Genomic DNA, 12259 nt, shown 5'->3' on the forward strand with positions numbered 1-12259 from the left:
TTGTGCGTCGGAATTGTCTGCTCACGCTCGGAGTTTACGAGAACGGATGTTGTTGTCGGGAAAATTTGAAAACCAGCTCTCAAATTTTTGGCGTCGGAAATTCCAACAGAAAATGTCCGATGGGGCCTACACACGGTCGGAATTTCGGACAAAAAGCTCTTATCGAACATTTGTTGTCGGAAATTCTGAGCGTGTGTAAGCGGCATTACAGTGGTGGTCAGAATGCCACCATTACAGACTGCCAAAATAAATAGTTGGTATTGGGCGGTTGGCATTGCCAAGTGGTGTTGGTCCTGGAACTACTCAGGCACTATCAAATGGGAGGTCAATCAGCCACAACCCAAGGAACCCCTGGTATTGTTTGGAGGAATCCTAGGGCTCCAAGTCTTAGCGTTTCGGGAAGATTCTCAGAATCTATATCCTCCCCCTGAACACCTTACTCTTTATAGTGCAAGTTCACCTTTAGCAAGATTTTCCCCAAATTCCCCCCATAAATCTCTATATCCTGTGAATACATACTAGAGCCCCTCCTGTTTTAAATGGTGCGTGGTCTTCCATTACACGTGCAGCTGTTGGGGGAGGAGGGCTCTCCACAAAACATCCACCTTCTAACTGTGAAGTATAACCTGAAATATGTTTAAGATCGATGATGAAATGTCTGAAGGATCTAACCAGGTAGAGCAATGTCAGAATGTAGGGTGGAGAATGTGTTTGGGGTGTAGTTGCGTGGAGAGTAGTGCTTGGACCAAGAAGGGAACACCCTGAAAGCTTGTCCTGGAGCTATTACACAATTGTTTGGGTGTAATTGGAATAATGTTGTTTGTGTCTCACCCTGGTCTTGTCTTCTTGCAGAAAACATTGCCGCAGAGCTGGAGAACTTTATGGGTCTCATAGAGACGGTGACCGGATACGTGAAAATCCGCCACTCCCACGCTCTGGTTTCGCTGTCCTTCCTGAAAAGTCTGCGTTACATCAATGGAGAGAACCTCACCGATGGGTCAGTCTACAGTCTTGTCTGTTACCATAATTTTTTTGTTGGGAACCAGATGTGCAGATGAGTAACATTTTGTAGTAGTTTGTGTATTTAGGGAAAGTTGTTATCATGCATATTATCATAGTTACCTATAATAAGAAAATCATAAAGTGTCAAATTGAATCGCTTGGATGGCTTCAGTGTTCACAGTTAGACTTATCCAAGAATCTGAATTCTCAGTCTTAAATCATGATAAATGTGTAAGTTTACCTATAAATGATATACACTATATTGTCAAAAGTATTGGGACGCCCCTCCTTCATCAGGAAACTCAATGACGGCACATTGCTTTTGCTTGGAACCCATTATTTACCTGCAATGAAAAAGAAGAGTTGCTGTAGAGAGGAAGAGTTGCTGTAGAGAGGAAGAGTTGCTGTAGAGAGGAAGAGTTGCTGTAGAGAGGAAGAGTTGCTGTAGAGAGGAAGAGTTGCTGTAGAGAGGAAGAGTTGCTATTGTCAGACCTCCAGCTGTTGCAAAACTACAAGTCCCATCATGCCTTTGCCTCTGGGTGTCATGCTTGTGGCTGTCAGTCTTGCTATGCCTCATGGGACTTGTAGTTCTGCAACAACCAGAGGTCCGCTAATTGCATATCCCAGATAGAGAGGGAAATAGTTGCGATGGAGGGGGATGGGGAGAGTTGCGATGGAGGGGGATGGGGAGAGTTGCGATGGAGGGGGATGGGGAGAGTTGCGATGGAGGGGGATGGGGAGAGTTGCGATGGAGGGGGATGGGGAGAGTTGCGATGGAGGGGGATGGGGAGAGTTGCGATGGAGGGGGATGGGGAGAGTTGCGATGGAGGGGGATGGGGAGAGTTGCGATGGAGGGGGATGGGGAGAGTTGCGATGGAGGGGGGTGGGGAGAGTTGCGATGGAGGGGGGTGGGGAGAGTTGCGATGGAGGGGGGTGGGGAGAGTTGCGATGGAGGGGGGTGGGGAGAGTTGCGATGGAGGGGGATGGGGAGAGTTGCGATGGAGGGGGATGGGGAGAGTTGCGATGGAGGGGGATGGGGAGAGTTGCGATGGAGGGGGATGGGGAGAGTTGCGATGGAGGGGGGTGGGGAGAGTTGCGATGGAGGGGGGTGGGGAGAGTTGCGATGGAGGGTGATGGGGAGAGTTGCGATGGAGGGTGATGGGGAGAGTTGCGATGGAGGGTGATGGGGAGAGTTGCGATGGAGGGTGATGGGGAGAGTTGCGATGGAGGGTGATGGGGAGAGTTGCGATGGAGGGTGATGGGGAGAGTTGCGATGGAGGGTGATGGGGAGAGTTGCGATGGAGGGGGATGGGGAGAGTTGCGATGGAGGGGGATGGGGAGAGTTGCGATGGAGGGGGATGGGGAGAGTTGCGATGGAGGGGGATGGGGAGAGTTGCGATGGAGGGGGATGGGGAGAGTTGCGATGGAGGGGGGATGGGGAGAGTTGCGATTGAGGGGGGAAGAGTTGCGCAGATTTGCGATAGAGGAAGCGCTACTTATACTTTCCATGTTGTAAGATTACGCAGAAAGTGCACATCTAAACTAATCAATTTTTTTGTAATGTATAAAATTCTAATGATGTTCCTTTTTATTGTGGTTTTTCTGGTGTTGGGTGTGATGTCGGCACCTCTCGGCATATTGTTTGTCCCAGGCACAGAAAGGGTAAACCTCTGCCGAATTTTGTGAGGCTTGGAATGCCAATGTTTGGACACATTCCACTGGTATCCTGGTTTATCGTTTCACTCCAACACAGAGGAGAAACCTGTTCTGTTCCCTGGATAGCCGGGGCTGGGGAATAGGGGCTCCTCTGCTGCAATGGAAGCACGGCCCTTTTTCTTTTTTTTTTTTGAGGTCCTGGGAAAAGCTTTGCCTCTGTTAGTTTATCTGACCTGCCCTGCTAAAATTTCCAGCAGGATGAATTCCTGGCAGCGTCTACTCCTTTTTACTTCTCTTCTCAGGTTGCTCCAAGTAGTGTGTCAGAAATTCTTGAAATTCTACATCCTTCATCAGCTGATTCGCCACACTTCTGGGGTCCCCTACAGTGCATCCAGAAAGTATTCACAGTGCTGCACTTTTTCCACATTTTGTTTTGTTACAGCCTTATTCCAAAATGCTTCCAATAAATGCTTCAAGCTGTGTTCCCTTGGTTAAAAACAAAACAAAAAAAAAAAGCTTGCTTTCTCAAAGGAAACCTATGTGACCATTTTACTTTCCGTTAATGGATAGATTTCCCAGCCTTATTTGTTACTTGTACTTCATACGGAGGGCTGGGATGGAGACAGGTGAGACAGAGTTCATCGCAGTTGTTGAATGTCTCCTCAGTTCACGTCCTCAGATTGTTTTTCAGATGTTGCTTTTTGGCCAATCTTATTCTGTCAAAGGTTAAAAGTCTAGTTGATCAAAACTTGAAGCATTTAGGAACGTCACACATACCTCAGCCAAAGCAAACTCTGCTTCCCAGCTCTTTGACCACTGTAGCCAAAGTACAATGGCTAATTAACAGAGTGTGACATCTTTTTATTTGAAGAAAAGGTCTAGTTTGTAAAGCCATGCTCCTTCACTATGGTCAGAAGACTTGGTTGGAGAATCGACCCTGTTGTGTAGCCATGCTTTTTCACTATGGTCAGAAGACTTGGTTGGACAATTGGTCTTGTGTAGCCATGCCCCTTCACTGTGGTAAGAAGACTTGACTGGAGAATTGGTCTTTTTGAGTAGCCTTGTTCCTTTACTGTATTTAGAAGACCTGGTTTGACAGTTGGTTTGTTGTGTAGCCATTGTCTTTCACTGTGGTCAGAAGACTTGGTTGGAGAATTGGTCTTGCTGTGTAGCCATGCTCCCTCACTGTGGTCAGAAGACTTGGTTGGAGAATTGGTCTTGTTGTGTAGCCATGCTCCTTCACTGTGGTCAGAAGACTTGGTTGGAGAATTGGTCTTGTTGTGTAGCCATGCTCCTTCACTGTGGTCAGAAGACTTGGTTGGAGAATTGGTCTTGTGTAGCCATGCTCCTTCACTGTGGTCAGAAGACCTGGTTGGAGAATTGGTCTTGTTGTGTAGCCATGCTCCTTCACTGTGGTCAGAAGACTTGGTTGGAGAATTGGTCTTGTGTAGCCATGCTCCTTCACTGTGGTAAGAAGACTTGGTTAGAGAATTGGTCTTTTTGAGTAGCCATGTTCCTTTACTGTAGTCAGCAGACCTGGTTGGACAATTGGTTTGTCGTGTAGCCATGCTCCTTCACTATGGTCAGAAGACTTGGTTGGACAATTGGTCTTTTTGAGTAGCCATGTTCCTTTACTGTATTTAGAAGACCTGGTTGAACAGTTGGTTTGTTGTGTAGTCATTGTCTTTCACTGTGGTCAGAAGACTTGGTTGGAGAATTGGTCTTGTTGTGTAGCCATGCTTCTTCACTGTGGTCAGAAGACTTGGTCTTGTTGTGTAGCCATGCTCCTTCACTGTGGTCAGAAGACTTGGTCTTGTTGTGTAGCCATGCTTCTTCACTGTGGTCAGAAGACTTGGTTGGAGAATTGGTCTTGTTGTGTAGCCATGCTCCCTCACTGTGGTCAGAGACTTGGTTGGAAAATTGGTCTTGTGTAGCCATGCTCCTTCACTGTGGTAAGAAGACTTGGTTGGAGAATTGGTCTTTTTGAGTAGCCATGTTCCTTTACTGTAGTCAGAAGACCTGGTTGGACAATTGGTTTGTTGTGTAGCCATGCTCCTTCACTATGGTCAGAAGACTTGGTTGGAGAATTGGTCCTGTTGTGTAGCCATGCTCCTTCGCTGTGGTCAGAAGACCTGATTGGAGAATTGGTCTTGTTTAGCCATGCTCCTTCGCTGTGGTCAGAAGACCAGATTGGAGAATTGGTCTTGTGTAGCCATGCTCCTTCAATGTGGTCAGAGGACTTGGACAATCGGTCTTATTGTGTAGCCATACTCCTTCACTGTATTCAGAAGACCTGGTTGGAATATCCGTCTTCTTGTGTAGTCATGCTCCTTCAATTTGGTCAAAAGACCTGGTTATGGATTTTTTATTTTTTTTTGTATAGCCATGGTCTTTCACTGTGGTCACAAGAGCTGTTTAGATAATCAGTCTTGTTGTGTAGCTATGCACCAAACTGTGGTCAGAAGACCAAACTGGATAGAGCAGAGCACAGTGGCTAACTTTTGGCCAGTGCGGCTGTCCTAGCCTTTTTTTCTTCAAGCCTGCATTATTATTGCATTGCCTGCACCCATGGTTCGGATCCAAGGATAGCGGTTCTCTGATTTCCCTGAGCGGTCATCTCCTTTTTCCTTAACTTTTGGCCAACTCGACCTTTACACATCAATTCGGTAATCTAGAGATTCCCTGCTGGCATAAAGAAGTGAAAAAAACAATATAAGCCATGTCAATTGTCTATATGCAATTGGTAAAATGTTGTAACAAAAGCTGTAAATACACCATACTACCTCGTGTGAACAGAAATTGTAGTGGTGCAGTCATCTTTGTTGACTAAAAGTATCTTTTTACATACATTTTGTGCAGGAATTACGCCTTTTATGTTCTGGACAACAACAATCTACAGCAACTGTGGGATTTTTCGAAACACAGCCTCACCATCAAAACCGGCAAGATGTATTTTGCATTTAACCCAAGGCTATGCGTAAAAGAGATCAATGACATGGTAAATGTGACAGGAACCACAGGACGGCAGACAGACCAGGACATAAATCGTAAAAACAATGGAGACCGAGCATCTTGTGAGTAAAAGGCCATATATATATATATATATATATAGTGATTTCAGTCAGGGTTCTTTTTTTTTTTATTACAGGTATTTACTTTGCATTGACTGTTTACACAGTGCTTTATATATTGCACATTCACACCAGTCCCTGCTCTCAAGGAGCTTGCAATCTAAGATCCCTATCTTACATGCAGACAAAAACATAATTGGGGCCAATTTAGACAGGAGCCATGTTCCTTCACCGTGGTCAGAAGACTTAGCTGGAGAATCGAACCTGTTGTATAGCCACACTTTTTCACTGTGGTCAGAAGACCTGGTGGAGAATCGTTCTTGTTGAGTAGCCATGTTCCTTTACTGTAGTCGGAAGACCTGGTTGGACAATTCTAGTCTTTAGATGATGTCACACCTACAGCCACACCCCCCTACAATTGTAAACACACTTCTGGTCACACATAAACCCAACAGCGCCCCCTGTGGTTAACTCCCAAACGGCAACTGTCATTTTCACAATAAACAATGCATTTTAAATGCATTTTTTGCTGTGAAAATGACAATGGGCCCAAAAATGTGTCAAAATTGTCCGATGTGTCCGCCATAATGTCGCAGTCACAAAAAAATTCGCTGATCACCGCCATTAGTAGTAAAAAAAAAAAAATTAATAAGAAAAGCAATAAAACTATCCCCTATTTTGTAAACGCTATAAATTTTGCGCAAACCAACCGATAAACGCTTATTGCGATTTTTCTTTGCCAAAAATAGGTAGAAGAATACGTATCGGCCTAAACTGAGAAAATTTTTTTTTTTTTATATATTTTTGGGGGATATTTATTATAGCAAAAAGTAAAAAAATATTGAATTTTTTTCAAAATTGTCGCTCTATTTTTGTTTATAGCGCAAAAAACCGCAGAGGTGATCAAATACCACCAAAGGAAAGCTCTATTTGTGGGAAAAAAAGGACGCCAATTTTGTTTGGGAGCCACGTCGCACGACCACGCAATTGTCAGTTAAAGCGACGCAGTGCCGAATCGCAAAAAGGGGCAAGGTCCTTTAGCTGCATTTTGGTCCGGGGGCTTAAGTGGTTAAAGTGGTTTTAAATTATCAAGGTTTGTTACCTTCATACATTCTATACACGAAGGGGAAAAACCTCCTCTGTGCAGCAACCGCCCCAACCCCCCTAATACCCAAGACCAATCTTCCTCCAGCAATGTGATTGCATCGGCTCTCTGGGGACTCGCACTCCTTATTGGCTGAGACAGCAGCGGGAGTCATTGTCACAGCCAGTGAGTCAATGAGGAGAGAAAGGGACAGGGCTGAACCTGCTTGGGTGCCCCTATTGCAAGGGGGTACTCGGCAGGAAGGAGGGGCCAAGAGTGCCAACGAGGGACCCGAGAAGAGGAGGATTGGGGCTGCTGTGTGCGAAACTACTACACGGGGCAGGTAAGTATTGAACCACCCATGTGAGGTATCACCACAAACATCAGAGTGAAAGCAATAATTCTAATGCCAACGTTTACAATTACCGTACCTCTACACTTATAACCCGAGACGTTTAAAGTGTCACCTATGTTCTGGAAATGTTATAGATGGGCAACTCCTATTCTCATATTGATTAGTGGTTCCAAATTAAAAACTACTGCAGTAGGGAACAGACACTGAAGATACACTCCGCATCTCTCCAAATAAGTGTTTTGTTTATTCAACGCAATTGATTACGTATGTCTCACATTATCATTACAATTGTACTTTTATAGTAACAAGGGGCGTAACATAGGCAGGCTAATTTTTAATCGGGACTTGAATATTTTCATTACAAAATATTATTAGTGCCGTGTGCAATAAATAGGCAAAGCATATAGAATACCCCCACCCCCCCCCCCCCCCCCCCGAGCCCCCGTTTTACTTACCTCACCGTTCGAAAGTCCCAGGCGTGTGCTTGTCATCTTGCTCGGTTCCCAGCCTGGCCGTTGATTGGCTAGGCTGGGCGGATTGATAGCAGCGCAGCCATTGGCTGGCGGCGCTGCTGTCAATCACAGCGGATGACGCGGCGCGCGGGGGGGCGGGTCCGAGTGATACAGTTGGCGGCTATGGCCGCTGCTGTATCACGGGAGCGCGCTTGCAAAAGCTTTCCACCATGCGAGGGAGCTCGCATGAAGGTGGAAAGCTTTTGCGAGGGAGGAGCAGAGACAGCCGCAGAGGGACCCCAGAAGACGTGGATCGGGGCCACTCTGTGCAAAACGATCTGCACAGTGGAGGTAAGTATAACATGTTTGTTATTTAAAAAAAAAAAATTGTGACTTTAGTGTTCCTTTAACAGTAGTTTAGTTTGATGCCATTTTGACACGCAGAATTTTGAGTCTTGAGTCGTGTTTGGTATCAAATTCCTCGACGTAACATCCCCTCTTTTTTTTATATATATATATATATTTTTATCAACAATTGTGTATGGTTTGTTTTCACTAAAATTCATTTTAGTGTATTTTTTCCCCAAAAAAATGTGCATTCCATAAATGGCTGCGCAAATATAACATAATGTAAAAAAAAAATGCAACAGTCACAATTTTATTCTTCAGGACCTCTGCTTTCAGAAAATATATATATATAATTTTTTTTTTTTTTTTTTTTATCTAGCTAAATAAATACTGATTTTAACGTGTTCAAAAAAAATATATTAATTGCCCCGGACAGCATATGGCTGAACTTTAGAGGGAGAGTAGTCATTAAAAAAAATCAATTTCCTATTTTGTAATCAAAATCAATTATACTTTTATTTATAATTCACCTCCTTGTTTTCCCCTTCAGGTGAAAGTCACACACTGAACTTCATATCGAACAGCACGCAGAAGACCCGGATCATGTTGACCTGGGAGCGATACCGACCGCCTGATTACAGAGACCTCATCAGCTTCACTGTCTACTATAAGGAGGCGTACGTTCTAGTTAATTTGTTGTTCTTTTTTTTCTTCTTCTGTATAAAATGTTGTAATGATCGATATATGCATAATGGGGGTTCTACATGGAAGATAGTTACTGATCAGCCAGCTTGTAGGAGCTTTTTAACCACTTAAGCCCGGACCAATATGCTGCTAAATGCCCAAAGGCGTTTTTACAATTCGGCACTGCGTCGCTTTTTACAGACAATTGCGCGCTCCTGCGACGTGGCTCCCAAACAAAATTGACGTCCTTTTTTCCCCACAAATAGAGCTTTCTTTTGGTGGTATTTGATCACCTCTGCGGTTTTTATTTTTTGCGCTATAAACAAAAATAGAGCGACAATTTTGAAAAAAATGCAATATTTTTTACTTTTTGCTGTAATAAATATCCCCCAAAAACATATATACATTTTTTTTTTCCCTCAGTTTAGGCCGATACGTATTCTTCTACCTATTTTTGGTAAAAAAAAACGTAATAAGCGTTTATCGATTGGTTTGCGCAAAATTTATAGCGTTTACAAAATAGGGGATATTTTTATTGCATTTTTATAATTTTTTTTTTTTTTTTTTTTTTTTACTACTAATGGCGGAGATCAGCGATTTTTTTCGTGACTGCGACATTTTAGCGGACACTTCGGACAATTTTGACACATTTTTGGGACCATTGTCATTTTCACATAAAAAAATGCATTTAAATTGCATTCTTTATTGTGAAAATGACAGTTGCAGTTTGGGAGTTAACCACAGGGGGCGCTGAACGTGTTAGGCCTTACCTAGTGTGTGTTTACAACAGTAGGGGGGTGTGGCTGTAGGTCTGACGTCATCGATTGTGTCTCCCCTATAAAGGGGATGACACGATCGATGCGCCGCCACAGTGAAGCACGGGGAAGCCGTGTTTACACACGGCTCTCCCTGTTCTTCAGCTCCGGGGAGCGATCGCGACGCAGCGGCTATAAACGAATAGCCGCGCCGTCGTCCCGGATCGCTCCCCGAGGGAATCCGCCCGCCACACGCAGCGGGGGGGTCCCGATCGGACCCCCCACCCGCTAGAAGGCAAGGACGTATATATACGTCCTTCTGCCTGTCCGTGCCATTGTGCGGACGTAAATAGTCGTGCGGCGGGCGTTAAGGGGTTAAAGAGGAAGTAAACCCCCAACCCCCCTCCGAAAAACGGGGAAATACCTAATCCTGTGACACCACCAACCCAGGGACATTTTTTCCTTCATCACTGCTGGCCCCATAGATTTTATACTTTTTCACTGTAACTATTTAATTTCATGCTACAAACCTCTTGGTGCTCATCGCTCTTAGCCCTGTCCCCAATGGAGGGGTGTCCAGTAGGCAGATGAGGGCTGCACTTTCCCATCTTTGCCCTGGGCACCGGTTGACCTTGTCCCGGCACTGAGGTATGTAACCCAGAATGAGTCTGCAGGTTGGTCTTTATTCACCTCAGGCTTGTTCCGCATCAGTAAGAGCTCATTCGCACTAGAGGCACCGTCTGCGTTCGGATCGCTTTTTGGAGCGCATGTGACAGGCAGCAAGGAGGCGTATCACCACTCCCATGTCTGTTTTACCCCCTTGATCCCAACTCTCACGCCCCTCAGCTGCATGTATTGCACACGGATGCAGGGTGCTTGCAGAGTGGCCCCAATCAAATTAAATTTAGCGACAGAGAGTAGTTTTCTTGCTGCAAAGCATCACCGCGGCGGCATATGTGCGCCCCTGGCCGCTGCCTCTGCAGCTAACGGGGAGTAGTGGTATTTGGAGGCGGTAAAAGCACGGCTCAACTGTGCTGCGTAAATTGTCAGCACTAAATAAATATCGGTAATATATAATGCCAGCTCATTAACCTGTTAGGAAAAAAAATGTCATATTACATGTATTGTGTTTTCTTTTTCCTGTTTTAGTCCTGTTCCTGATGTGACTGAATACGATGGTCAGGACGCATGCGGGTCAAACAGCTGGAACATGCTGGATGTAGATCTACCGCAGAACAAGGAGAAGAACCCCGGGGTCCTCCTGCAGGGCTTGAAGCCCTGGACTTCCTATGCAATCTTTGTGAAAGCTCTCACACTGATTATGGTGGAGGATAATCAGTTCCATGGAGCAAAGAGCAATATTGTCTACATCCGCACCGAGCCTGCAGGTATTAACCGCGCTTCGTCGTATTTTATGGCCTGCTAATACGCAGGTGTGCTTTTTTTTCACTTCCAGGCATGTTGTAGAAAAAAGCTACATAGAATTCATCAAAATAAATATTTTCCTTCACCCTACTGAGCAGAAAGTACACACACACAAAATAAGATATATATATATATATATATATATATATATATATATATATATATATATATATATATATATATATATATATATATATATATATATATATAAATATATAAAACTAATGTATACAGTAATAATCTATATAAAAAAAAAAATATATATATATATATTTACACACACACATATTAACACAATTTTTTTTATATATACACATATAACGTACTGTATGTGTGTGTATGTGTATATATAGATAGAAAAAAATATTCTGTGTGTGTGTGTGTGTGTATATATATATATATATATATATACACTCTCACACACACACACTTACTTACTGGCGTTGGGTATGCTGGGCACGTAGCGTTGGGTATGCTGGGCACGTGGCGTTGGGCACGTGGCGTTGGGTACGCTGGGCTCGTGGTGTTGGGTACGTTAGGCACGCTGGGCATGTGGCGTTGGGTACGCTGGGCACGTGGCGTTGGGTACGCTGGGCTCGTGGCGTTGGGTACGTTGGGCACGCGGCGTTGGGTACGCTGGGCACGCGGCGTTGGGTACGCTGGGCACGTGGCGTTGGGTACGCTGGGCTCGTGGCGTTGGGTACGCTGGGCTCGTGGCGTTGGGTACGCTGGGCACGTGGCGTTGGGCACGTGGCGTTGGGTACGCTGGGCACGTGGCGTTGGGTATGTTGGGTACGCTGGGCACGTGGCATTGGGTATGTTGGGTACGCTGGGCACGTGGCGTTGGGTATGTTGGGTACGCTGGGCACGTGGCGTTGGGTATGTTGGGTACGCTGGGCACGTGGCGTTGGGTACGCTGGGCACTTGGCATTTGGTATGTGAACATGTACAGCACATGTAGTTTAATTGTCTGCTAACATCTTCTTTTGTTATTTAGTTCCCTCCATCCCCCTGGACGTCATCTCGGCCTCCAATTCCTCGTCTCAGCTGATTGTGAAGTGGAAGACTCCGTCTCTTCCAAATGGCAATCTCTCCTATTACATTGTGCGCTGGCAGCAACAACCTCAGGACAGTTATCTTTACCAGCACAACTACTGCTCCAAAGGTGCCATTCCTGTTACTATGTGGGGGGGGGGGGGGGGGGGGGGGGGTTGGATACACAGATACTGTTTATACATTTTGCACATAGCATAAAGGCCTGCTAGGGATTTGTGAAGGACTGGAAACTTGTTTCTGCTAATTGTAGCTCCAGGTACATCTTAATGCGTTGTGCGTCCATCAACATACATCTGCAGAGCTGATAGGAATGTCTTTAGGCAGCTTACAGAAGGGGGACAGTATCAGAAGGACCTGTTTCTTATTATGAG

General features: G+C 45.1%; 1 protein-coding gene across 1 annotated transcript in view; it reads left to right on the forward strand.

Moving 5' to 3' along the window:
- IGF1R (insulin like growth factor 1 receptor) overlaps positions 1-12259 on the forward strand; it is a 277764-nt gene that overhangs the window by 191390 nt on the left and 74115 nt on the right. The window contains exons 5-9 of the mRNA XM_040342347.1: positions 853-997; positions 5518-5732; positions 8519-8645; positions 10557-10795; positions 11830-11997. Coding sequence (XP_040198281.1) covers positions 853-997; positions 5518-5732; positions 8519-8645; positions 10557-10795; positions 11830-11997 — 894 coding nt within the window. The remainder of the gene's footprint in view (positions 1-852; positions 998-5517; positions 5733-8518; positions 8646-10556; positions 10796-11829; positions 11998-12259) is intronic.

Source organism: Rana temporaria, chromosome 3, assembly GCF_905171775.1.
Source record: "Rana temporaria chromosome 3, aRanTem1.1, whole genome shotgun sequence".
Classification (NCBI taxonomy): domain Eukaryota; kingdom Metazoa; phylum Chordata; class Amphibia; order Anura; family Ranidae; genus Rana; species Rana temporaria.